General features: G+C 44.9%; 2 protein-coding genes across 3 annotated transcripts in view; one reads left to right on the top strand and one right to left on the bottom strand.

Annotated features, from left to right (window-relative positions):
• Positions 1 to 1113: 1113 nt before the first annotated feature.
• LOC130276022 (cytochrome b-c1 complex subunit 1, mitochondrial) lies at positions 1114 to 27966 on the bottom strand. The gene is made up of 13 exons (XM_056524815.1): positions 27828 to 27966; positions 26039 to 26179; positions 25556 to 25642; positions 23242 to 23371; positions 16525 to 16723; positions 16238 to 16317; positions 15962 to 16077; positions 3404 to 3547; positions 3146 to 3306; positions 2730 to 2815; positions 2555 to 2643; positions 1549 to 1624; positions 1114 to 1370 (listed from the first exon to the last, which is right to left on the bottom strand). Exons 1-13 carry the CDS (start codon positions 27960 to 27962, stop codon positions 1306 to 1308), a joined length of 1509 nt encoding a protein of 502 aa, XP_056380790.1. The 5' UTR covers positions 27963 to 27966; the 3' UTR covers positions 1114 to 1305.
• The window catches only part of LOC130276026 (secreted frizzled-related protein 5-like), an 82661-nt gene continuing 59475 nt past the window's right edge, over positions 4808 to 27993 (top strand). Inside the window, exon 1 of one of the 2 annotated variants that reach the window (XM_056524824.1) lies at positions 4808 to 4877. Coding sequence is in view for 1 of the 2 variants with exons in the window: in XM_056524822.1 (XP_056380797.1) it covers positions 27953 to 27993 (41 nt within the window). In the remaining variant the exon portion in view is untranslated. Of the gene's footprint in view, positions 4878 to 27865 lie in introns of those variants that run through there. The other variant, XM_056524822.1, reaches the window with a different exon arrangement.

Here is a 27993-nt window from a genome sequence, read left to right as displayed (position 1 = left end):
ACCTCAACAAGGCTGGATCTGACAGATGGCAATTGCAGTGGATCTCAGGAGTAAGACCCAATGCGATCAAAACTTTTGATTTGTGGGAAACGCATGCAAAGTTTCATCTAATGACAGTAACCTTATAAGCTATGCTCCATGGTGACTTGCTGTAAAATTGTACAATTATCGAAACTCCTGTGTGACATTGTGTGGGAACTTTCTTTCCTGTACATAATTTACTGAAATTGCAATAATGCTAAGATGTTACCATGAACTGTGCACAATTGTGTCCATATAGCCTTAATTTGTTATTCCTTGACCATAAGCTGATGTAAGGTTTTATACCTGCCATGAGTACACAATACAAAAAACATTTAAAATGTGCATTTCATTATAAAGTCTAAAGCTTTTGAGCCTCATTTAAGTTGTATTTGACTTACACAAATGGACCTAAAGCTGTATAAGGCCCAAAACACTATGGGGGAGATTTATCAAAACCTGTGCAGAGGAAAACTTGTCCAGTTGCCCATAGCAACCAGTTTGCTTCTTTCATTTTTATGAAGGCCTGTGAAAAATGAAAGAAGCGATCTGATTGGTTGCTATGGGCAACTGGGAAAGTCTTCCTCTGCACAGGTTTTGATAAATCTCCCCCTATGTGAACACAGACTTACTGTGTATCCTTATCTTTTTTATTCTCCATTTTATTCCTACCTCAGCAGCCCAAGTCCCCTGTATTCACATAAGGGAACTTTCATTCCCTTTGTAGCCTCACATTTCTGGCCTTGGATGCAAATATTTTTGTACTTGTAGCTGCTCCTGGCAGATCAGTGTGGTCCGTACATGTAGCTCTTCTGCGGCCCTCGGCTCTCAGCGAGGTGACTGAGATCTGGGAAAGCATACAGTGTAGAGAGAGGCCAGTCACACTTTCTGTATTCCAATTAAACAGAGCAGCTGCTAGATATGGAATACACTTGGTGACAGGCAGTGAACATCATTTAGCTTCATAGGGAGACCCTAGTAGCCAAAATCACAGGACATTTTTTTACATAAAAACATCTATGAACAATTCAAGGTGATTACAAAGATTATTTTTCATAGCCCGTGGTTGAAGAAAGCTGCTTGCAATGACTGTGCCAATTTATACTAATTTTATTCCATATTTTAGCAATTCTGAGAATAGACAATGCACAGACATTTGAAGACAAGTTTTGTTACACGTTGTGCTAACGTTTTATTTGGTGACACATTCAGCCGCAGACTTTCTGGCTTTACACAGAAAAAAAACTCTTTCCTCTCAAGAGCAACGTTCAAGTTTTTTGGAGTTTAGAACCGCAGCCAGTACATAGCACTGCGGATACGATTGTAGTCAGGAACTTGCTCAATGGGACCTAAAAAATAAAGACGATGATGCGGTAAATATAATTTGCCCATATTAAAACTTCATTACAGAGATTCAATCAATAAAAAGGCATCTGTACTTCAGCTACAAAAAAAGATTTTCCATAAATTGGACAGCCATGACAAAAGAATTTTGTACCCCATAGCTTGCACCTCAGGGACACTTACCCACTGAAGCCACAGCAGGACACCTATCATAGAGGTATTTGGAGCAGACGTCCCTCAAGGTCTTGGTATTGACAGCCTGTAAGAAGACAAAAATAGGTCGATATTTTATCCTTCCCAGTACAATATGAAGACAAACCCAAGAAGTCATGTTACACCAATCATTTTTTTTCCTGCCTCCCTCATGAGATAAGATGGGATCTAGTGTGACTCTAGATCAGACTACACAAGGATTGTTTGTAGTTAGTTAGCATACACATAAAAGGGTTTGCATAAGTGTTTTTTTCTTTAAATGAGCACCGGATAAAGAAGGAAAATGACTGCAAAGATAGATAAATCAGTTAAAGTGACATGCTGGGTGTTACAAAGTAGTTTTTTCAGCTAAATAAAGGTTCTTGTGCAACATACTTTGGCACTTGTCATATTCAAACAACATATAACTCAATGGGGGTATCAGGACTTTAAGAAGAGAACTGTTTCGGTCAATTGTTATGCCATGCCTATGGAAATTAAGAAGGCTAAACTGCCACAGAATTAATGAATTCCAACTGAAAGATATGCTACAAAATAGGTGGGAGAAATCCAAGGCATATCCTTGGATTTTTGCTGCATTTCATTATTTCTAGCTGCATATTTTATTGTTTATTTGGCAGATTAGCCACATTTAATAAAGTTATCTGCTTCCAGGCTTTCCACATGGAATTCTTGTAAATGAGTCAGTCATCCACGCATATTTAAAATCCACTTTGAAAAAAATAGCTGCAGTTAAAAGCAACTTTTTTTTAATGCTAAAACATGGTCTAAAGCTGCTTATGCCATATACATATCAATCTCTAATTCTGGTCTATCACTTAGACACCTGTACAAACTGTAGAATATCGCTCCACTAGAGATCTGAGGATATGAAAGCAGAGTCTGGGGGGTGCAGCTACATTCTGTAGGCTGTTAAAAAAACAAACACACACTTATCACGTACAGACTAGGCATAAAACAATGGATTTACACTCACATCAATCCTGGAATTCCATTCCTCCAAGGAGATGCGCTGCCCATAAGCTAATATCTGACGCCCAATATCTTCGCACACAAGGGTTGTTCCTTTAGAAAGAAACCACAAAATGAAACAAACTATCAATGTGAGGTTTGCTATCGTAATTTTACACCACTTTTGAAACCACACATACCATCCAACTGGGCCACCAGAGCAGTTTTCAAAGCCTTCTTAGCTTGGGCCAGATCACTGTCTGATGCACTGGTACAAAGGCGCATCCTGTGAAACAAACATTACTGTAAGACAGTGACTGAATTAGTAATTTATCAATGCTGTTGCAAATGTGGGACTAGCTGCCTACAGTATAGGACTCACACAGTTCACATTGCGGACACCTATTTAAAAGGTAGCCGTTACTTTTGTTTCACTCTGTATGAAGATTACAAAAGTGTGATTATTTGACACATATTGCTGTTTGCCCCAATCTTAGAATAACTTACATGTATAATATTTGCTGGGACAATGAATGCAGAGAATGAAGTGGTACTGAAAAACAACAGTCATTGCAAATGCCTGATTTTCTAATTCATTATTAGGAAACTTTTGTACCATTCTCCCTGAGCCACATGGAACATGTCTTCAATCTTGTGTTTATCAGTCACAAAGTGAACTCCGAAGAGGCCTGTGTCAGAGTAACGGATATTGAAGGTCTGGAAACTCTGGCACAGATTGTACTCCGCTGCAGTCCTTGCCACATTGCTGGAAAGATTCTAAAAGAAAAGAATTTATAACAAATTAATTTGACCACTCCTAAAAGTAAAAATATTCAATGGTATCAGAGAAGCACAATGCTTTCATTGTCCTTACCTTCCCACCTCCATATGTAGCATCATAGTTGCTTATGATAGTGTTTGCTAAGGCCAGAACAACATTATCTGTGCTATTCCAACCTGGCCCTTCAACTGCAATAGCAATGTGAGCCAGGGGCAAGTCATCATTGCGGGCAGAAAGCTGAAAAGGATACAAAAAAGAAGCAAGCTAAATTATGATACATAAACCACAAATGCTTTACTAACCCCTTTAAGGACTCAGCCCATTTTCATTTTTGCACTATATTTTTTTTCCCCCTCCCCTTTCTAAAAATCATAAAGCTTTCAATTTTGCACCTACAGACCCATATAATGGCTTGTTTTTGTTTCACCCGTTGTACTTTGTAATGACATTACTTATTTTATAACAATCTGCTGCTGCTGCAAAAAAAAAAAAATTGTACATTTTGAGGGCTTCCATTTCTACGTAGTGCCTTTTTCGGTAAAAAAAGACCCCTTATATTTTTTCTGTAGGTCCATACGGTTACAAGCATAACCAATTTATGCATTTTTTTATTTTATTACAAAAAATTATACATTCACCAAAATTAGTATGTTTAAAATTGTCATCTTCTGAGCCCTATAACTTTTTTTCCACATATGGGGCTATATGAGGGCTCATTTTTGCACTGTGGTCTGTAGTTTATCGGTACCATTTTTGTTTTCATGGGACTTCATGTGGTATATGAAATGACCAAAAATGCACATTTTTTGGACTTTGGTATTTTTTTTCTACATGTACGTCATAGACCATGCGGTTTAGCTAACAAAATAATAATAGTTCGGACATTTATGCATGCGGCGGTACCACAAGATAATTTTTTTTATTACATTATTTTATTTAATAAATGGGAAAAGGGAGGTGATTCACACTTAAGGGGTTACCGTATATACTCGAGTATAAGCCGAGTTTTTCAGCACGATTTTTCGTGCTGAAAACACCCCCCTCGGCTTATACTCGAGTGAACTCCCCCACCCGCAGTGGTCTTCAACCTGCGGACTTCCAGAGGTTTCAAAACTACAACTCCCAGCAAGCCAGGGCAGCCATCGGCTGTCCGGGCTTGCTGGGAGTTGTAGTTTTGAAACCTCCGGAGGTCCGCAGGTTGAAGACCACTGCGGCCTTCAACATCATCCAGCCCCCTCTCACCCCCTTTAGTTCTGAGTACTCACCTCCGCTCGGCGCTGGTCCGGTCCTGCAGGGCTGTCCGGTGAGGAGGTGGTCCGGTGAGGAGGTGGTCCGGGCTGCTATCTTCACCGGGGAGGCCTCTTCTAAGCGCTTCGGGCCCGGCCTCAGAATAGTCACGTTGCCTTAACAACGACGCAGATGCGTCGTTGTCTAGGCAACGGCTCTATTCCGGGCCGGAAGCGCGGAGAAGAGGCGCCCCCGGTGAAGATAGCAGCCCGGACCACCTCCTCACCGGACCACCTCCTTACCGGACAGCCCTGCAGGACCGGACCAGCGCCGAGCGGAGGTGAGTACTCAGAACTAAAGGGGGTGAGAGGGGGCTGGATGATGTTGAAGGCCGCAGTGGTCTTCAACCTGCGGACCTCCGGAGGTTTCAAAACTACAACTCCCAGCAAGCCCGGACAGCCGATGGCTGCCCGGGCTTGCTGGGAGTTGTAGTTTTGAAACCTCTGGAGGTCCGCAGGTTGAAGACCACTGAGGGCGAATGATGAGAAGAGGATGATGAAGGGGGGTGTGTGGGATGATGAAGGGGGGTGTGGGGATGATGAAGGGGGGTGGGGATGATGAAGGGGGGGGGTGTGGGATGATTACAAGGGGATGATGAAGGGGGGATGTGTGGGATGATAAGGGGATGTGTGGGATGATGACAAGGGGATGATGAAGGGGGGATGTGTGGGATAAGGGGATGTGTGGGATGATGACAAGGGGATGATGAAGGGGGGGATGTGTGGGATGATGACAAGGGGATGATGAAGGGGGGATGTGTGGGATGATAAGGGGATGTGTGGGATGATGACAAGGGGATGATGAAGGGGGGATGTGTGGGATGATGACAAGGGGATGATGAAGGGGGGATGTGTGGGATGATAAGGGGATGTGTGGGATGATGACAAGGGGATGATGAAGGGGGGATGTGTGGGATGATAAGGGGATGTGTGGGATGATGACAAGGGGATGATGAAGGGGGGATGTGTGGGATGATGAGGATGTTAATGACGGGTCTGGATGATGACAGGGGGGGATGAGGTATTTCCCACCCTAGGCTTATACTCGAGTCAATAACTTTTCCTGGGATTTTGGGTTGAAATTAGGGGTCTCGGCTTATACTCGGGTCGGCTTATACTCGAGTATATACGGTAATTCACTTTTATAAAAAATAATAATAAAAAAAAAAAAATAAATATTATATATTTATATATATATATATATATATATATATATATATATATATATATATATCCTCAAAAAAGTGGAAGTGCCGCTTCCACTTTTTTGAGGATATTACGTTGGGGGTCGGTCTGCCCCTGAAGCTGAGCACCCAGACGGATCTAGAATCCTGTACCACGGTGCTTCTTCTTTGTTTTCCCTTTATATATATATATATATATATATATATATATATATATATATATATATATATATATATATATATATATATATGTTAACACTTATTTTTTGTCCCCATAGGGGGCTATACCATGCAATCTTTTGATTGCATATACTGTTCATTGCTATGCTAGTATAGCATTGATCAGTGTTATCGGTGCTCTGCTGTTCCAGCCTGCCTGGCTGGCTGGGAGCATCAGACCACCGATTGGACGGCGAGGAGGCAGGTAAGGGCCCCTCCACCATCCTCTCTGCTGACCGGGAAAAGTCGATATTTTTATGCTTACCGCAAAATCTCTCTCTTTCTCGGAGGATCCATTGGGGACACAGAGACCGTGGGTATAAGCTGCTGCCAATAGGAGGCTGACACTAGGAAACAAAAGAAAGTCAGCCCCTCCTGGCAGGATATACCCCACCTACAGACTCTGAGCTAATCAGTTTAGTCCCAAAGCAGTAGGAGAGGACCGACAGGGAAAGAAAAAAATACAAAACAGCAACTGTCCGAAGGAACCACAGACAAAAAAATAAGCGGAACCAACCCCCAGACAGGCAACTGAACCAAAGACACCAGAACAAATGGGTGGGTGCTGTGTCTCCCTCCCAATGGATCCTCCGAGAAAGATTTTACGGTAAGCATAAAAAATAAAAAAAATCTACTTTTCTCGGTCAGCTCCATTGGGGGAAACAGAGACCGTGGGACATACAAAAGCAGTCCCCGGGGTGGGAAAGAACCCAAGCAAATCTGGTGGAAGGCTGGGCCACAGCCGTCTGCAACACTTTGCGACCCAAGCCGGCGTCAGCAGACGCAAAAGTGTGCACCTGGTTAAATTTTGTGAAAGTGTGCAAGGACGACCAGGTGGCCGCCTTACCAACTTGCAAGGCTATCTATTGTGAAGAGCCCAGGAGGTCCGACGAATTGAGTGGAATGAGCTGGGACCCGGAAAGGCGGAGTCTTCCCTTTGCAGCAGTAGGCTTCTGAGATGGCAGATGGGATCCACCGGGAAATGGTCGTCTAAGAAGTGGGAAGTCCCTTAAGACGACCCTCCGGAAGCACAAAGAAAGTCACACTGACGGAAAGATGAAGTGACCGAAAGGTAGGTCCAAACAACCCAAACCAAGTCAAGACAGTGAAGCAAATGCTCCCTGGGATGGGACGGAGCAGGGTAAAAGGACAATATCCTCATTTAGGTGAAAAGAGGAGACCACCTTAGGCAAGAAGGTGGGGATCGGTCGGAAAACTTTGTCCTGGTGCAGGACTAAATAGGGGTAACGGCGGGAGAGAGTCGCTAGCTCTGAAACCCTCCAGATGGAAGTGACCACAATGAGAAGAGTCACCTTCCAGGAAAGGATGCGAATAGAAACGTCCTGGAGAGGTTCAAAAGGGAGCACCTTATAAGACACTGAGAACCAGATTCAGATCCCACCGGGGAGTAGAGGGATCTGTAAGGCAGAGCCGTATGAGCTACACCTTGCAGAAAAGTGCGAATGTGAGGATCGGAAGCCAGGGGGCGCTGAAAGAGAATGGAAAGAGCCGATACCTGACCCTTAAGGGAACTTGAGAGCCAAGCATTGCCCCAGTCCAGATTGTAAAAAGGAAAGAAGGCGTGGAAAGGAGAAGACAACTGGAGAGAAGGATTGAGATTCACACCAGCGAAAGTAAGAGTACGGTGATAAATCTTTGCAGAGGAGAGCTTACGAGCCCTGATCATTGTGCGGATCACTTGGGGAGAGAACCCTCTGGCCCTCCGAACTGCGGTTTCAAACGCCACGCCGTCAAATGCAGCAATTAGGGTGGCAAAGGGGACCCTGAGAGAGCAGGTTGAGACGCAGTGGCACGTCGGCCACTAGGCAAATAACGTCGGCGTACCACGCTCGTCTGGGCCAGTCCGGATCAACGAGAATGGCAGAGACGCCCTCTGATTTGAGCTTCCGCAGGACCCTGGGAAGGAGAGGAAGAGGAGGGAAGAGATAGGGGAGGACGAAGTGTGACCAGGGAATCACTAAGGAATCCACGGCCAGAGCCAGAGGATCGCGGGACTTTATGACGAAGCGAGGAACTTTTTGGTTGTGGCAAGACTCAAAAAAGGTCTACGTGCGGAGTCCCCAGAGGTTGCAGTTTTCCGCAAACACCTCCAGATGAAGAGACCACTCGCCGGGGTCAGCAGAGGACCGGCTGAGGTAGTCCGCCTCCCAAATGTGAAGAAGTATCCTGCGATCAAGGGAAAGCAGAGACTTGTCCTACTGGGACAGAATGGCCAGCTGGACGGCGGTAATGAAACTGGGCAAAGGGGTGGCTACCATGGTCGCCACCATCCAACCCAGGACTTCCACGCAGAATCCAATGGAAACTGGAAACAGACGATGGAGAAGACGAACACCTGCTGATAGAGAGCGGCGCTTGTCCGGTGGAAGCTGGACCCGGTCAGGCGCCGTGTCGAACTGGAGTCCCAAAAAGATCAGGGACTGGGTGGGAGTAAGGTTTGACTTTCCATGGTTGATTACCCAGCCGAAACAAGACAAGGTCTGAAGAGTGAGGAGGAGACTCTCCTGATTCTGGTCCCTGGTTGGAGCCTTGATCAGGAGGTCGTCCAGGTAAGGGATCACGGACACACCCCGGGGTCAAAGGATGGCGATAACCGCCACCAGGACCTTGGTGAAGACCCTTGGGGCCATGGCTAGGCCAAAGGGAAGGGCCAAAAACTGAAAATGGCCCTCCGGAACAGCGAAGCGGAGATACGGCTGATGAGCTGGAAAAATTGGTACATGAAGATACGCGTCCCGGATATCCACCGATGAAAGAAATTCTCCTTGATCCATGGACGCCACCACAGAACTAGACTCCATATGAAAATGACGCAGGAGTAGGTGGTGGTTGAGGAGCTTCAGATCCAGGATAGGGTGGACAGAGCCCCCTTTTTTGGGAACAACAAAAAGATTTGAGTAGAAACCTGAAAAACACTCCCCGGGAGGGACTAGAACGATCACTCCGTGAGTGAGAATGGTCTGAAGTGTGACCCAATAAGTCGTCGCCAAGGAATAACAACGAGAAGTTGAGGACGAAAAAAGCGGTCCCTTGGAAAGGAGGCAAACTCAATCCGATAGCCATCGGAAATGACATCTTGGACCCAAGAGTCCGGCACCTGAGCCAGCCAAACGTCCCAGCACAGGGACAAACGACCTCCCACCGGAAAATAATTCTTGGGTGGGGGCGTCCCTTCAGGCAGAGGGAGGCTTACAGGTGCCCGACTTGGCTGCAAAGCGGCCTGAACGGTTATCTGACTTCCAGGAAGGGCGTGCCTAGAAGGAAGGGACGTTCCTATCCTGTAAGGGCGCCGGCCTGGCTGCCCGACCTGAGCCAAAAGACCGAAAGGAAGTTGACTTCCGGCGGGAATCGGTACGGCAGGACTTTTTCTGCGGTAGTAAGGAGCTCTTACCTCCAGTAGCCTCAGGGTCGGGTCCCGGAGGAGACTTCTTAGAAGCGGCATCGGTCTCCTAAGCCTTCAGCCATACTGAGTGGCAAATCGCCACCAGGTTACCTGTGGCAAAAGCCGAACAATGGGCAGATGCAAAGAAGCAGAGCACAAGTAGTCTCTAGCATTGGAGAGTTGGAGTGCAAGATCCGCTAAGTCTTCCAAAGGGGCCCCAGACAATTCCCTGGCAGAGCTGGGAAGCCCAAACAAAGGGCTTTGGACACCCAAGCAGAAGTGAAGGCAGGAAGCAAGGATGAACCCGCCGCTTCAAAGGCAAAACTTGGCCAGATTCTCAATCCTCTTGTCCACCGGATCCTTAAAAGGAGGCTGCATCTGCCAATGGTAGTCAATTTTGACAGACGGTAAACCGGAGGATCCACAGCAGGCGGTGTCGTCCATTTAGCAATTAGGTCCTTGGCAAAGGGAAACTGCGCCTGAACCTTCTTAGTCCCTTGGAAGCGTTTGGATGCTTCCATGCCGCTTACAGCAAGGTGTCAAATTCAGCATGAGAGCTAAATACCTTAGGAGAGCGACGGGGGCAATGGATGGAAACCTCTGGAGTTTGGTCCGAAGTTCCGGGGTCCTCTGGGTAAAAGGTGTCTCGGATGGCTGAAACCAAGCTGTCCATTCTATGTTTCTATCACTGGTGAGACCTCACTTGGAGTATTGTGCGCAGTACTGGAGGCCTTATCTCTAAAAGGATATAGATACTCTAGAGAGAGTTCAGAGAAGAGCTACTAAACTAGTACATGGATTGCAGGATAAAACTTACGAGGAAAGGCTAAAGGACCTTAACATGTATAGCTTGGAAGAAAGGAGAGACGGAGGGGATATGATAGAAACTTTTAAATACATAAAGGGAATCAACACGGTAAAGGAGGAGAGCATATTTAAAAGAAAAACTACCACAAGAGGACATTGTTTTAAATTAGAGGGGCAAAGATTTAAAAGTAACATAAGGAAATATTACTTTACTGAGAGGGTAGTGGATGCATGGAATAGCCTTCCTGCAGAAGTGGTCACTGCAAATACAGTGAAGGAGTTTAAACATGCATGGGATAAGCATAAGGCTATCCTCATATAAGATAGGGCGAGGGACTATTGATAGGATTCAGATTAATGGGAAGACTAGATGGGCCAAATGATATGTCCACCATGTCAAACACGCTGGTTCAGTACTCTGGATCAGAGTCAGAACTTGACGCCTCATCTACCAGCTCCCCAGAAGCAAGTGGAGGCAGCCTTAGATGAAGGCGAGGCGGACCTGGCACGCAGACCTTGAGACCTAGGACGGCGACCATGAAAGTGACCCATAGAGCAGGGGTGCTGTCGGGGTGGAAGAGCGAGACTCATGAGGAGAGTGCCTGACCCGAGCTCTGGATTCAGAGAAGAGCCAGAGGATAATACCTTAGGGCGCTTGTGAGATCGCCCGAAACCAGGATCAGGGGAGCGAGCCTCTCTGGAGGACTGGCTTAAGGAAGATCTCTTCAAGGCAACCACGGAACGGGAAACATGCGCCAGGTCAGTAATCGACTGGAATAGGGAGGAAACCCTGGGATTGGGGGGAGTTGGTAGCTGACAGGTGTATTCAGCAGAACCACCAGGCATTTTAGTTTTGCAGCCCACACAAGAGTAATAAATGACCAGGGCTGCAGTTGCCTGTCTGGAGGCAAGGGGGGGGGGGGGGGGGGGGGGTAGTCGGGCCTGGGTTTGGACTTAGGTGCAAGCCAAGAGAAGGTAGCAAAAAGAAAACGGAGCAGTCTCGCCCGGTTTCTGTGTCCCGCTCTGGTCCAAAATTCATCACAGGTGGGCCCTAAGTGGCATCAGGGCCTGGAGTGTCACACTGCCCCTCATCACGGCCAGGGATTTGCTGAGGGGCAGCATTACAATACGGGCCTGGAAGTCACGATTTTAAAGCGGAAGAAGAACACAGCCGGGGACCAGAGCGGGTCACCAAAGCCACCGCTGGAGTGCAGAAGGTAAGTGTTAACTGCCTAAGTCCTGGAAAAAAATCTTCGGCTGGATAACCCCTTTAATAATCAAGCATAGCTGTAATCATACTGTGACAAATGGACCTGCTCAAACTGGTCCCAGCACCCATATCATTGAACCACCCAGTAACCCATTAATAATAATTATTGGAGGAGAAAACATCACCAACAGCCAAGCTAAACAGAGTCTGCTGGAGTCACAAAACCCATGCACCTGGACTCAAGATAGACTGCAGACAAGATTGCAGACTAAAAACCCATTTTTTATTCCATCTCAATTACAAGTCAAGCAGGATTGATGGTACAAACAAACTCCTAAAACCTACATGTATCAGGTGCAGCCAGACCCTTGACTAAGGGTGCTGACTGCGGCTGAATCTGATACATGTAGGTTTTAGGAGTTCTTTTTATGTTTGTACCATCAATGCTGCTTAACTTTTAATCGCGATGGAATAAAAAACACATTTATTTTAGTGAATTACCTCGCTGGATCATCTATTTTTTAATTCATACCAGAGTTTGAGTGACAACTGTGTCCATGCTGGAGTATATTCACCATCCACATAGATGAGCTGATTTCTTATTACCACAAGACTGCAGACTAGACTACATAGAGGGTTTGCTCAGAGCTTTTGGAGTAAAATCTGCATAGGAGCTGTTTCCACTAATTAGTCAAATATTCTCAGCCCCTTAAATATATTGGACATGAATGTACTTCCTGGTTTCTAATGCACCAGAACACATTATACATTTACATCCTGCAGTGTTTGCAGTCTATAAAGCGAGCGCAAGAGCCGCGTTCACTTCATAGACTATCTATTAATTGCTTTAAAAACTCCGCTATGGGGGACTTAAAGTGTACATTTTATAATAAAAAAAATTGTAAAAATAAGTAAGTTATAGGGGTCAGAAAAGGGAAATTTTAAGAATACTTAAATTGAAAAAAAAAAAAAAAAAAGTGACTTTTAACCCCTTAAGGACTGAGCCTTTTTCACCTTAAGGACTCGGCCATTTTTTGCAAATCTGACCACTGTCACTTTAAACATTAATAACTCTGGAATGCTTTTAGTTATCATTCTGATTCAGAGGTAGTTTTTTCGTGAACTATTCTACTTTAACATAGTGGTAAAATTTTGTGGTAACTTGCATCCTTTCTTGGTGAAAAATCCAAAAATTTTATGAAAAATTTGAAAATTTGGCATTTTTCTAACTTTGAAGCTCTCTGCTTGTAAGGAAAATGGATATTCCAAATAATTTTTTTTTTATTCACATATACAATATGTCTACTTTATGTTTGCATCATAAAATTGAGAGTTTTTACTTTTGGAAGACACCAGAGGGCTTCAAAGTTCCGCATCAATTTTCCAATTTTTCACAAAATTTAGAAACTCGCTTTTTTTCAGGGACCAGTTCAGGTTTGAAGTGGATTTGAAGGGTCTTCATATTAGAAATACCCCATAAATGACCCCATTATAAAAACTGCACCCCCCAAAGTATTCAAAATGACATTCAGTAAGCGTTTTAACCCTTTAGGTGTTTCACAGGAATAGCAGCAAAGTGAAGGAGAAAATTCACAATCTTCATTTTTTACACTTGCATGTTCTTGTAGACCCAATTTTTGCAAGGGGTAAAAAGGAGAACATTTTTACTTGTATTTGAAACCCAATTTCTCTCGAGTAAGCACATACCTCATATGTCTATGTTAATTGTTCGGCAGGCGCAGTAGAGGGCTCAGAAGGGAAGGAGCGTCAAATGGTTTTTGGGGGGCATGTCACCTTTAGGAAGCCCCTATGGTGCCAGAACAGCAAAAAACCCCATATGGCATACCATTTCGGAAACTAGACCCCTCGGGGAACGTAACAAGGGGTAATGTGAACCTTAATACCCCACAGGTGATTCACTACTTTTGCATATGTAAAAAAACATTTTTTTTTACCTAAAATGCTTGGTTTCCCAAAAGTTTTACATTTTTAAAAAGGGTAATAGCAGAAAATACCCCCCAAAATTTGGTAAGCCCAATTTCTCCAGATTCAGAAAACACCCCATATGGCGGTGAAAAGTGCTCTGCTGGCGCACTACAGGTCTCAGAAGAGAAGGAGTCCCATTTGGCTTTTTTGAAGGAAATTTTGCTCTGGGGGCATGCCGCATTTAGGAAGCCCCTATGGTGCCAGGACCGCAAAAAAAACCCACATGGCATACTATTTTGGAAACTAGAGCCCTCGGGGAATGTAACAAGGGGTTAAGTGAACTTTAATACCCCACAGGCGTTTCACGACTATTGCCTAAAATGCTTGTTTTCCCCAAAATTTTTAATTTTTAAAAAGGGTAAAAGCAGAAAATATCCCCCAAAATTTGTAACACAATTTCTCCCGAGTACGGCGATACCCCATATGTGGCCCTAAACTGTTGCCTTGAAATACGACAGGGCTCCAAAGTGAGAGCGCCATGCGCATTTGAGGCCTAGATTAGGGATTGCATAGGGGTGGACATAGGGGAATTCTACGCCAGTGATTCCCAAACAGGGTGCCTCCAGCTGTTGTAAAACTCCCAGCATGCCTGGACAGTCAGTGGCTGTCTGGCAATACTGGGAGTAGTTGTTTTGCAACAGCTGGAGGCTCCGTTTTGGAAACCGTGGAGTACCAGACGTTTTTCATTTTTATTGGGGAGGGGAGGGGGGCTGTGTAGGGGTATGTGTATATGTAGTGTTTTTTACTTTTTATTTAATTTTTTGTGGTAGTGTAGTGTAGTGTTTTTAGGGTACAGTCGCACGGGCGGGGGTTCACAGTAGTTTCTCGCTGGAAGTTTGAGCTGTTGCAGAAAATTTGCCGCAGCTCAAACTTGCAGCCCGATACTTACTGTAAGCCTCCGCCCATGTGAGTGTACCCTGTACGTTCACATTGGGGGGGGGGAACATCCCAGCTGTTGCAAAACTACAACTCCCAGCATGCGCTGACAGACTGTACATGCTGAGAGTTTTCGTTTTGCAACAGCTGTAGGCACACTGGTTATGTATCACTGAGTTTGTGACCTTACTCAGTGTTTCAAAACCAGTGTGCATCCAGCTGTTGCAAAACTACAACTCCCAGCATGTACGGTGCAAGGTGTAAGGTGACTGCTGGGAGTTGTAGTTTGCAACAGCTGGAGGCACACCGGTCGTGAAACACTGAGTTAGGTAAAAAAAAAAAACTGAGTTTCACAATCAGTGTGCCTTCAGCTGTTGCAAAACTACAACTCTCAGCAGTCTCCGACAGCCAATGGGCATGCTGGGAGTTGTAGTTATGCAACCAGCAGATGCACCACTACAACTCCCAGCATGCACTTTAGCTGTTTGTGCAAGCTGGGAGTTGTAGTTATACAACAGCTGAAGGTACAGTTTTCCATAGAAAAAATGTGCCTCCAGCTGTTACAAAACCATTAGTCCCAGCATGCCCATAAGGGAATGCTGGGAGTTGTGGTGGTCTGCCTCCTGCTGTTGCATAACTACAGCTCCCAGCATGCCCTTTTTGCATGCTGGGAGCTGTTGCTAAGCAACAGCAGGAGGCTGTAAATCACCTCCTGCTGCTGCTCCGTCGCAGGACTGTCCCTCGCCCCTGCTGTCGCTCCTGGGGCCCCGATCCCAACATGGACGCCGGGGATCGGGGTCCCCAGCACCCGGGGTCGGCTTCCTGCACCCACTCACGTCCTCCGGAAGAGGGGCGGAGCGGGTGCGGGAGTGACACCCGCAGCAGGCGCCCTGATTGGTCGGCCGGTAATCCGGCCGACAAATCAGGGCGATCGTGAGGTGGCACCAGTGCCACCTCACCCCTGCAGGCTCTGGCTGTTCGGGGCCGTCAGAGATGGCCCCGATCAGCCAGTAATTCCGGGTCACTGGAAACCCGATTGACCCGGAATCGCCGCAGATCGCTGGACTGAATTGTCCAGCGATCTGCGGCCATCGCCGACATGGGGGGACATAATGAACGATTTCAGCAGGCATCCGGCTCCGGTCCCCAACCGGCTAGCGGTGGGGACCGGAATTCCCACGGGCGTTAAGGACTCGGAATACACTATGTAAATATGGGTATTATTTTTATCATATCGACCCATGGAAATGCACTGCATAAAAACAAATCCCCCCCCCCCCAGAAGTTGCAAAACTGAAGTTTTTCTTTCAATTTTCCAAAATACAAACCTTTTTCTTCTTCTGCTGTACATTTGATGGTAAAATGAAAGGAGTCATTACAAACTATAATTGGTAGCACAAAAAAAACAAGCCCTCATATGGCTCTGTGGATGGAAAAATAAGAGCTGTGTCTCTTAAAAAGTGAGGAGGAATAAACTAAACCGCAAAAATAAAAAACTTAGCTGTAACCTTAAAGCCAAAATGGTCTGTGACGTACATGGTTTAATAAATACTATCTGCAAAGTTGTTTATTGTAAGCGTCAAAAAGTTTATAATACACTAGAGCTGTAAAAATTGGTTTCCCATAGCCTAGAGCAAGCTGTAAGCTGTTAATCCACTGAAGTCTGGTGCAAGTACTCACCGCACTTCCTGTAAATCTGCATGGGGCAAGCACAGGAACAATGTCGTTCTCATATTCTGAAGAAAGTCCCCCAAAATGTCTTTGCGCCAAGTCACAAAGTTCCTTATGATTGATTCCTGAAAAGAATATGTAAAACTATATAGTATCTGTGATATAATGATGCAATAAATAATTGCTAATTGTGTTAATAGGGGTATGGAGAGAGGGAAGTGCTTAACATGGACAATACTGAACTGGGTTAATATTTAAAAGATTGCAAGATAGATAAAGCTTTACCTCCTGCTGCAGAAAGGACCATACGAGGTGCCTTATAATGTAGGTTGATGTACTCAAGAAGATCGGCCCGAGTGAACTTCCTGGAAGAAAAGATCATTATGAATATTGATGTACATCAGGTTATAGGATCAATCTTAGATGAAATTCCTGCTATGGTCAATGAACAAATATTAAATAATGGATCCAAAGGTTGATACCATGTACACTGCACATAGACATGTGAAGTCTACCAGTGTGTCATTTATATCAACAAAAAAAGAAAACATGTCCAATACAGAGCAACTTACTTGATATTTTCAGTTGGGCCCACAATGGTTTGGCCTAGTGCTGTTCCTTGAAATGCAGTGGCATGAAGATAATCAAATGACACTTCTTGTAGGTTTGAGTCGAGTTCTTGCATCTCCCTCAGCACCATTTCACGTGTCTTCTCAATCTGAGAGTCTTCCAGACCCTTATTCTGAACCACATCAGCCAGAATCTCAACAGCTATTAACAAAGTATAAAGACAGATACTGGATTTCCAGTCCTGAAAGACTACAGCCATGATATACAGATAAAGCGAGGGCTACATGATGGCATTTGTTCAGACACACCTCATTGGTTCCCTATAGGTAAACAACATTGTGACCACTGCAAAAAATCATCTTGCACTTCATCTTGCAAAGCATTCTAGCTGTCAGAACAATACCGCACCCCCAGAAGTGACCCCATTTTCGAAACTACACCCCCTAAAGTATTCACCTAGGGCAAAAGTGAGCACATTGAGCCCTTATTGTGTGGCTAGAATTATTTCAAAGTCAGCGGAAAACATTTTTAGAAATTTACTTTTTCCCCCCACAAATTCTTTATTTGTGGATCATCATTTTGGTAAGTTTTTGTTTTTTTAAATGGAGGAAATGTGCCCATATTTTATCACGCTGTTCGTCCCGGGCTGGGCAGTACCCCTACTTAGGCCATATCTGGCTGTCTGACCGCCTGGTAGGACCAAGAAGGAGAGGAGCCCCCTTTGGCTTTCAGGGAATCATTATATGAATTGTCCCCATTCATACTGCATTTCTGCAGTATAGGTGTCCGTTGTCATGTCAAAAAAGGGATCCAATGTATACCGTACCTGTCTCATTCAGAAATAAATGGAGCTGCTACAGTATACGTCAGCATCACTCTTTTTGATGTGATGCTGACGGATACCTCTAACACTGCAGAAACGCAGTATGAACGGGACACAGTGTAGGGGCACAGAGCACATACGTGGCTTATTTCACACCGCGGATGCCCCCAGCAGTAACAAGCGGCGAGATCACTGCTGTGGCTGGGTATCTCAGTGTATCCGCTCATGACTGCCGGCGGGAAATCCGCCACTATGAGTGGACACACAAAGCTACCCAGCCGCAGCAGGGAGCTCATTATTGTGACTGTTGGCGGGCATCCGCAGCATGTAATATGCTGCGGATGTGTGCCGTGTGATCCTAAACATTATACATTTTTATTTTTGATTATATTTATTTAATAAATGTATTTTTTTTTCCCCACACTTTTTTACATTTTTTTTTAATTTTTTTTTACCTTTATTGTCTTTACACTTTCTTTTTTACACTTTTATTTATTTTATATTTTTTTTACACTTTTTTTTAATGCTTTGGAATATCTAGTATTGCAAAGCATTGCAGTTCTATGCTATCTGCCCGTTTTACACTAGCAGGCAGCATATCAGGACGTGCCTCAGGCACGTCCTATCAGGCAATAACCGGGGCAGACCTGGGGGTCCTAGTAAAGACCCCCGGCTGCCCAGGTAAGCAGCAGCACCCCGCGATAGTTGCAGGGTGCTACAGGAGAGAGACAGAGGGAGCACCCTCACTCTGTCAAAACTCCTTACAGCTCGCGGTCGCTTCCGACCGCGGCTGTAAGGGTTAATCTGCCGGGACCAAAGTTTTCTTCTGTCCCGGCAGTAACGCAGGTCCCCGCCCGCCGGGGATTACACACAGCACCCCGCGATCGCGCTGCGGGGTGCTGCAGGGGTGACAGAGGGAGCTCCCTCCCTCTGTCATAACACTTACAGCCAATGGTCACTTCCGACCGTGGCTGTAAGGGTTAAAATGCCGGGACTGAAGTTTACTTCGGTCCCGGCATTGCGGCAGGGTCCCGGCTGTATGTTACAGCCGAGTCCCTGACGCAATCTCGTGGGTGCACTGTGTAGCACCCACGAGAGCCATGGACGAGTATACACGTCCTAATGGCTGAACGTGTATACACGTCCATGGTCCTTAAGATGTTAAAACTGTTCTACTTCTGTTTTAGGATGTATCTTTGGTTCTGAGCTAGTTGTGCATTATCAGCTAAGTGATTAATCTGTTGCCAACGAAGGACGATGACGCAGGCTCCCGACTCGAGCCCGCGTCATACCGCGCGGCCCCCAGCTGATTCCTGTAGCTGAGGGCTGGCGTTAATAGCCAACATGCAGCGATTGCCGCTGCCAGCTATTAACCCTTTAGAATGCCACTGTCAAAGTTGACAGCAGCGTCTAAAGGGACATTTAGACGCTCATTGGTGGTCCAGGGCTATAACCTTTTTGTTTTCTATTCCTATATGCACACACCCTTAAGAATAAATTGTATTTTATATACTTTATTTTATTTTCAATAGGTCTCAGACTTCTCTTATATTTCTCTTCATTCTACCACTCACTTCTTCACGGTCTTTTCACTTTCCCCTATGTCTCTATTCACACTCATTCATCCATTCTTCACTGTCACAGCCTTTCACATGCACACTTTCACTTACTTTCATGTTTGCAGTGTTATTTGCGGTGGTATATATGCACTTTATTATATATGTTCTATGTATGTGTGTCTCTGTCTATATATGTTTTATGTATGTGTGTATTTGTTGTGTCTTGTTTGTGCCAGCTAGGGCCATTATTAATATCTGGATCCATAAGGGTTAACATCACGTCCATTTGCGCCGCACTAGTGATGCTCATGGCCGTGTATTGCTGTCTATCACCAGTCATGTGATCGGCTTTGCGATCACATGATTCTTATTGCCGGCGCTGCTTCTTTGCCTGCTTTACCTCTTCCACTTAGCTGCAGTTGCTCTTGTGATGCCCTGTTTTTATCCTTTTCTATATTTTAAAATGTCTGTATTTTGGCATATATGTTAAATAAAACATCTTTTACACTACTGGTTCTCTTTTTGTTGGAGTATATTTTAAAAAAATTATAACTACATGCACCAAAATTAGTATGTTTAAAATTGTCATCTTCTGAGCCCTACAACTTTTATTTTTCTGCATACAGGGATGTATGAGGGCTAATTTTTAGCGCCCTGATCTGAAGTTTTTATTGGTAGGGACTTTTTGATCGCTTTAAAAAAAAAAAAAAATGTTAGGTTATACAAAAAGCAATTTTGGACTTTAGTATTTTTTTTACGTGTACACCATTGACTGTGCGGTTTTATTAACCTTATAATTTTATAGTTCGGATATTTACATGGGCGGCAGTACCACATGTTTATGTTTATTTAGGTCTACATTTTTTTTTTATTCAAACTTTTATTTGGGAAGGGGTCAAATCACATTTATGAACTATCGTATTTAAAACATTTTTTAAAACATGATTTTTTTGTCCCCATAGGCGACTATTTCATACAATTTTCTGATTGCATACACTGTTCAATGCAATGCCATAGCATAGCATTGATCAGTGTTATCGGTGCTCTGCTGCTCCAGCTTGGATCTCAGGCATGCAGCAGATGATCGCCGAATGGACAGAGATGGAGGCATGTGAGCACCCTCTCCTGTCCATACAGCTGTACGGGACGCCGCGATTTCACAGCGGCGGTCCCGAACAGCCCGACTGAGCTGCCGGGAACGGTTTAGTTGATCGCCGCGTCTAAGGGGTTAATGCTGGGCATCACTGCGATCGGTGATGTCTGGCATTAGCCACAGGTCCTGGCAGCTGATAGCCGCTGGGTCCACCTTGCTATGACGAGGGGTCAGCCCGTGACCCAGTGTTATAGCACTGGAGCTATACCAGGGCGTACAGGGTTCTCCACCATAAGGTGATTTTACCTGCCTGACAGTAATGGACATGCTTAGGAAGGATCTGCGCTTGTCTTGGGGCTAAATGGCTATGTTCTGAGATTACCATAACGCTGAGGCTATCTTCTTGTGAATTGGGTATTTCCTGTTGGAGTTCATTCTCTCAAATCCCATAGTTCCTTGTTTGTAAGTGTGAGGTCCACTTTTCTCCACCCATTAAAGCAGGCTAGGCTCCCTTTGCACACCTGACTAGTGATGTCATGTTACAGTCGCAAGTGGGCAAGTGTAAGTATCTAATTAACTCAAGAGAAATTGTGATGGCTTGAAAATTGGGTCAGGTGGATTGTTACACTATTTAATGGTTAGTACCTACGATAAGTATTCCAAATAAGCTCACCTTGAGAATCCGCAAATGGATTATAAGCACCCATGGCTTATTTATGAACACAGGGAGTGAAGGCTAGCCTGTCTGGACCGATTCCCAAAGAGATACTGTAGCACAAACTGCTGAAAAAGTTACTGCTGGCTATGACAGAAAGGTGTAAGAACACACAGAGCATGATGGCTTAAGGTGTTTGGGGCTTTGTAGACACAGGGGGAGATTTATCAAAGGATTTAGACTGGTTTTTCTTGTCTAAATTTGTCGCACAGAAAGTCGCAGTCTAAATCTGTGCGACTTTTCTGCGACTTTTGCTCTAGAGGATTTTTAGAACATGATGCATGCAAGTCTATTTTAGACTGAAATGCATTGAAAAATGCATTGGTGCTGAATTTATCAAAAGCAACTTTTCAGCGACAAGTCGCATAGGCTGAAAGTACGCCGAAATGTGAGACCATGTTGGAGCAGGTTTAAATATAGACTAAAGCAAAGATCATGCAGTCTGTGCACAGAATTTATCAAGAGCCGTGTGCCATTTGATAAATTAGGTGCACAATAGACCAGACTAACCCTCTGTAGTTTGGTCTATATTGATGCGGGACATAGACAACTTTGATAAATATCCCCCACAGACCAGTAAGTGTACCTGTGCTGACCCCTGTCCACCACCAAAATAAGTGAATGAGCATCAGAGCTGGACCATGGAGCAATGCAACAAGATAGATATAGATATAGATATATATATATATATATATTTTTTTTTTTTTTTTTTTTTTTTTTTTTTAACACCATGTGGATGGCCAGGTGCAAGTGCATCATTTACCTGAGAAGAGATGGTACTAGGATGCACTATGGGAAAAAGCCAAACCAGCTAAGGTATTGCGATGTTCTGGGCAATGTTCTGCTGGGTCATGTTATGTGTGGATGTTACTTTAACACATTGTTGCAGAACAAGAACACCCTTTCATCTCTAATGGCAATTAACTCTTTCAGAAGTGTAATGTGCCCAACCACACTGCAGAAATTGTTTGAAAAGTATAACAAAAAGTTCAAGGCTAGATATGAGCGAAGTTACAGTGATTCGATTCGTCACTAACTTCTCGGCTCGGCAGTTGTTGACTTTAGCCTGCAAGTCTCCTAGGACTGTATCCAACTTTTCCAGCCCACCGGAGCACCTGAAAGCTGAACTAATTTATGCAGGCTAAAGTCAGCAACTGCCGAGCCGAGAAGTTTGTGACGAATCGAATCACTGTAACTTCGCTCATCTCTATTCAAGGCATTGACTTGACATTCTAAATTCTGAATCAAGCATCTATGCAATAAGCTGAAAAAAACAAGTCCGATCCATGGAAGCCTTACATTAAAACTTACAGTCCTTTAAAGTGTCACCTTAGAAAACTTTTTACATACTAGAGACATATCATAAGAAGTTTTCATGAGTGGGGATCCAGGTGCTGAACCCCCCCGATCACTAGAGTGAAAAAGGAGAAACGTTTAAACACTGCTTTTTTTGCCTGCTGTCTGTGCTGCTGTGTACAAGCTCTGTGGACTTACTATAGAGCCCATACACAACAGGGAGAAAAAGTGCTGAAACAAGCACTTCTTATTCATTCTAGCAGGGGTTGTAGCACCAGGACCCCCAAAACTGAACCCCCTCTTCACATGTCAAAGATTTTCTGATGTGACCGTTACACTTAAAGCGTACCAGTCAGATCCAACAAAAATATCACTCAGTACGTAATCCTGACCATGTACATCATTTTTTTTTTTTTATGTGTCTACCACCTTTATTTATTTTTTTACACTTTTAATATAGCTCACTAGTCTGAATTTCTCTCAAACGGAGGGGGCGTGGACTCACTGTGCAGGTCTCCACCCCCTCCCTCAGTATGCTGTCTGCTCACATCTCCCCTAGCATTAGCAAAACTACAACTCCCAGCTTGTCCTCACTGACAGTAGCGGGACACAAGCTGATAGTGGGAGGATTTTTCCTCCAACTGTGAGCCCTGCGCTAACAGCTGTCAATCAAGGAAGTGTGTCCATGACATAGGTGATGGTGCATGGACACAGCAGGCTTTTTCAGTATGAAATACTGAAAATTTTCTAATAAAAGCAATTGCAAAACCTATGGGTTTTGCATGCTTTACAACATATCAAAAGCTTTTGTATCTGACAGTGCCCATTTAAGCAGTTAACTCTGATTCTAGCAGCCTGGTACAGGATTCCAAAGAACAACTTTAGAAGTTTGAATCCAAGCCTCCTTGGGTAATAGCTATTTTAGCAGCACAGAGGAAACGTACCCAGTATAAAAGGTAGATGGTATTAATGTTGCGGCTGATTGGTGTATGGGCTGTAGGATATTTTAAATTACCTATTGGGATATCCAGTAAATGTATCTATTCTGCAAATGCTGACATCATGAGCTCACAGAATTGAAAGATCATCCAGTGCAATTATATAATTTCTGTACTCACTGTATGATGTGTACAGAGAATCGAATGAGTGATGGTAACAATTCACACCTCATCACTAGCAAAAATGTGAATGTTAACAAGATACAATGAAACTCTCTCACTAAGATCTTGTTACCTTTAGGTAGATCCTTGGACAGTGCCTTTATGTAGATAGCCGTCTGCTCACGCGTTGTGTATGTACTGAGGTGAGCACCCATACTTTCTACCTCTTGCTCCAAGGCAGTCTGGGGGCGCTTCTTTGTTCCCTAAGTTAAACAACAGCAAGTATAATATCCAATATGTATAATAGTTCATGTTATTTAGACGTATATCTCTCTCCATCTTTAAAAAAGCATCTATTAAAGTGATTACAATCATCTTTTAAAAAGCTCTACTGTTAAGGTGACCACACTGGTTTCTGATCGTGGGGAGCCCACCGCTAGGGACCCCCACAACCTCTCCTGCAGCACGCCCCCTCCCATAGACTTGCATTAAGGGAGTGGGTAGTGACGTCACAAGGGGGCGAGGCCGTGATGTGACAAACCGCCGGCCCCTGTATCGTGAGTCATCAGGCAAGGAGCAAACTTCAGCTCCGTGCTGGAGATTACTAGGGTGCTGCAGGAGAGATCGCGGGGGACCCCTGCTATCAGACATCTTATCCCAAATCCTTGGATGGCGATAAGATGTTTAGGGGCGGAGTACCCCTTTAACCCCTTAAGGACTCAGGGTTTTTCCTTTTTGCACTTTCGTTTTTTCCTCCTTACCTTTTAAAAATCATAACCCCTTTCAATTTTCCACCTAAAAATCCATATTATGGCTTATTTTTTCCGTCACCAATTCTACTTTGCAGTGACATTAGTCATTTTACCCAAAAATGCACAACGAAACGGAAAAAAAAATCATTGTGCGACAAAATCGAAAAAAAAAACGCCATTTTGTAACTTTTGGGGGCTTCCGTTTCTACGCAGTGCAAAATTCGGTAAAAATTACACCTTATCATTATTCTGTAGGTCCATACGGTTAAAATGATCCCCTACTTATATAGGTTTGATTTTGTCGCACTTCTGGAAAAAATCATAACTATATGCAGGAAAATTTATACGTTTAAAAATGTCATCTTCTGACCCCTATAACTTTTTTATTTTTCCACGTACAGGGCGGTATGAGGACTCATTTTTTGCGCCGTGATCTGAAGTTTTTATCAGTATGATTTTTGTTTTGATCGGATTTTTTGATCACTTTTTATTCATTATTTTAATGGTATAAAAAGTGACCAAAATACGCTTTTTTGGAATTTTTTTGCGCGTACGCCATTGACCGTGCGGTTTAATTAATGATATATTTTTATAGTTCGAACATTTACGCACGCGGAGATACCACATGTTTATTTTATTTTTATTTTTACACTGTTTTATTTTTTTTATGGGAAAAGGGGGGCGATTCAAACTTTTATTAGGGAAGGGGTTAAATGACCTTTATTAACACTTTTTTTTAACATTTTTTTTGCAGTGTTATAGGTCCCATATAGGTGATCAGCATTATCGGCGCTTGACTGCTCCTGCCTGGATCTCAGGCACGGAGCAGTCATTCGCCGATCGGACACCGAGGAGGCAGGTAAGGGCCCTGCCGGTGTCCGATCAGCTGTTCGGGACGCCGCGATTTCACCGCGGCGGTCCTGAACAGCCCGACTGAGCAGCCGGGATACTTTCAGTTTCACTTTAGAAGTGGCGGTCAGCTTTGACCGCCGCTTCTAAAGGGTTAATACAGCACATCGCCGCAATCGGCGATGTGTGGTATTAGCCGCGGGTCCCGGCCGTTGATGAGCGCCGGGACCGAAGCGATATGATGCAGGATCGCGGCGCGATCCCGCTTCATATCGCGGGAGCCGGCGCAGGACGTAAATATACGTCCTGCGTCGTTAAGGGGTTAACACTTTTTTTTATTTTTTTACATTTTTTTTGCAGTGTTATAGGTCCCATAGGGACCTATAACACTGCACACACTGATCTTTTACACAGATCACAGGTGTGTATTAACACGCCTGTGATCAGTGTTATCAGCGCTTGACTGCTCCTGCCTGGATCTCAGGCACGGAGCAGTCATTCGCCGATCGGACACCGAGGAGGCAGGTAAGGGCCCTCCCGGTGTCCTGCCAGCTGTTCGGGACGCCGCGGTGGTCCCGAACAGCCCGACTCAGCAGCCGGGTCACTTTCACTTTCGCTTTAGAAGCAGTGGTCAGCTTTGACCGCTGCTTCTAAAGGGTTAATACCGCACATTGCCGCGATTGGCTTCATATCGCGGGAGCCGGCGCAGGACGTAGATATACGTCCTGCGTCGTTAAGGGGTTAAAAATCTCCAGGGACCAGCAAATTGGAATTTTCTATGCTACAGACCTGCTGGCAAAACACTGGCATCGCTATAGTGAGGAAGATGGCTGATTTGTGTCTTACCTTAAAGGCCAGATGTTCCAAGAAATATCCTGCTCCATTGTTCTTTTCATTTTCATAGCGGCTTCCAGCTGCAATCCAAACACCAACCTGAAGACAGAGAGAAATCAAACCTAATATTTCAAACATCAGAAATTTCATAAAAGCCAGCAGTTCATAAGTTCCAAAGAATATTCTATAACAACTACTACAAGCTTATTGTCAGTGAATGTATGCCGTATATGTTCTTCCAGAAGATAAAAAACATATTTTGATCATGTTCTTGACTAACAGGTTTTCAAATCTAAGGAAGTAATTTTTTTTTTTTTACTGACAGCAAGCAGTGATCTTGAAAACTCGGAGGAACTTAAACACAACATTGTAGTTATTACACCACTCTTTCTACATGAACACTTTCCTTACAGCATCCATCATTGATAAGATGTACACTGTTACATGGACATCTTTTCTGCGGTTTACATTCTGCTGACCATTACTAGGACTTACTGTACATGTGGGCTGTCCAGATTCTTCAGAAGCAACACGTAGTCCGTTGTCCAGAGTGCTGACCTGGGTATCGGGAATGTTGCTTAATGTTTGCGCATATGACAGTGCACTGTGATTCCTCTTCAGACATAACAATGCAGGCTGCAGGAAGAAAAATATAGTGTTTTAAAAGACCAGTTACTAGTGTTAAAATTAGCTGTAAATGTATGAACCAATGATGTAAAATATTGCTGTCATTATGACTGATACTATTCAGCTTAAAGGTAACGTCAGCTAAAGACAGGTCAAATGAGGCACACGCCCTATACCAGACGCCATGCTTCTTGAAGTATACACACAGGTGGTCTCCAGCAGCTGTGAAACTACAAACCCAAATATGCCCTAACTGCAGGGATGTGGAATTCCTATTGCCCGACGTCCGGGACATGCCGTTCCGGGCACCGGGCAGGTGAATTTTTCCACCCCTTAGCCCGACTTCGGGCATGTAGGGCCGGACCTGACAAGCGCCGCGGCGCTCAGCAGTCTGTATGGAGCGGGCTCCCGACTCGTGCACTCCCGACTGTGGATAGGGGATAAGAGTAAAGCCGCTGCAGTTGTCCTTTAAAGAATTATGGGACTTGTAGTTGAAGAGAGAGAACTCCAACAGGAAATAGCCAGTTCACAAAAAGATAGCCACAGTGTTATGGTAATCTCACAACATAGACATTTGGCCCCGAGACAAGTGCAGATCCTTCCTATCAATTACTGTCAGGCAAGTACTAAAATCACCTTATGGCGGATAGGGTAGTCCAGTGGTGAAAAACGTATCCCCTATCCTAAGGGGATAAGTTTGAGATCGCGGGGGTCCGACCGCTGGGGCCCCCTGTGATCTCTCTGTACGGGGGCCAGGCTCTCCGGCCAGATAGCGGGTGTCGACCTCCACACGAAGCGGCGGCCGACACGCCCCCTCAATACATCTCTATGGCAGAGCCGGAGATTGCCAAAGGCAGCGCTTCGGCTCTGCCATAGAGTTGTATTGAGGGGGCGTGTCGGCCGCCGCTTCGTGCAGAGGTCGACACGCCCCCTTCCCGCGGGCTGTCGGGGCTCCATACAGGAGATCGCAGGGGGCCCCAGCGGTCGGACCCCCACGATATCAAACTTATCCCCTATCCTTAGGATAGGGGATAAGTTGTTCACCACTGGGTTCACCACTGGACTACTCCTTTAAGTAACTCCCAATGACTTAAACGGGAGCTGCAAAAAATGTTGCGGCACCATCAGCTAGCTACCTTATGCTACAGAAACAGGGCAGTTATGGACACAAGATTTCTTACAAAAAATTCTTACAAAAACAGCACCACCCTGTCCTCAGGCTGTGCGCGGTATTACAACATGGCTTCATTCACCTCAATGGAAATGAGCAGCAAACCCACACACAACCCGAGGACAGGAGTGGCGCTGTTTTTGTAAGAAATTAACTCTGTGTTTCTATTCCTGGATAACCCTTTAATGACTTCATTCCCACATTCATGGCCGTCCCCTATACGTGACTATAATCCAGTTTAGCCCGTGTGAATAAGCCTTATAATGGGCTGTGGCCACTAGATGTCATGTACCGGATACTATAGTCTGTCCGGGTCTCCTCATAGACCGGGGGTTAGGCGGCCTCGCTGTGTCCTGGGACTGGGTGACCTTCACCGCACAGAACAGCAGTCTCTCTATACAACCTCCCCCGTCACGTGTAATAGACGATAACCCCTCTAGTGTTCACCAGGCCTCTCCCCGCGGCCTAGCACAGCGCTGTACCCACCGAACGGGCGGAAAAGAAGGTTTTGCCCGCAGCACTCCCGGCTCTGTACACGGACGCCGCCATCTTCCAGGTGACAGTGAGACAGACGCACGCATGCGCAGAAAGATGCACGGAAGAATCGTTCCATGCACACATTTCTGTTTGGAGCGCCATCTGCTGATTGGAG

Source organism: Hyla sarda, chromosome 6, assembly GCF_029499605.1.
Source record: "Hyla sarda isolate aHylSar1 chromosome 6, aHylSar1.hap1, whole genome shotgun sequence".
NCBI classification, from domain to species: Eukaryota; Metazoa; Chordata; class Amphibia; order Anura; family Hylidae; genus Hyla; species Hyla sarda.
Note: the sequence above shows the minus strand (reverse complement) of the source record. Positions and strands in the feature narration are given on the sequence as shown.

Excerpts from the sequence above, each read along its gene's own strand:
- LOC130276022 (XM_056524815.1), bottom strand. The coding sequence starts at position 27,962 with ATGTGTGCATGGAACGATTCTTCCGTGCATCTTTCTGCGCATGCGTGC. Across the intron at positions 3,548-15,961 it reads GCAGATTTACAGGAAGTGCG|CTTTCTGCCCGCAATGATGA; the intron begins GTGAGTACTTGC and ends TATCCTTTTCAG. Across the intron at positions 3,307-3,403 it reads CTACATATGGAGGTGGGAAG|AATCTTTCCAGCAATGTGGC; the intron begins GTAAGGACAATG and ends CTTTTCTTTTAG.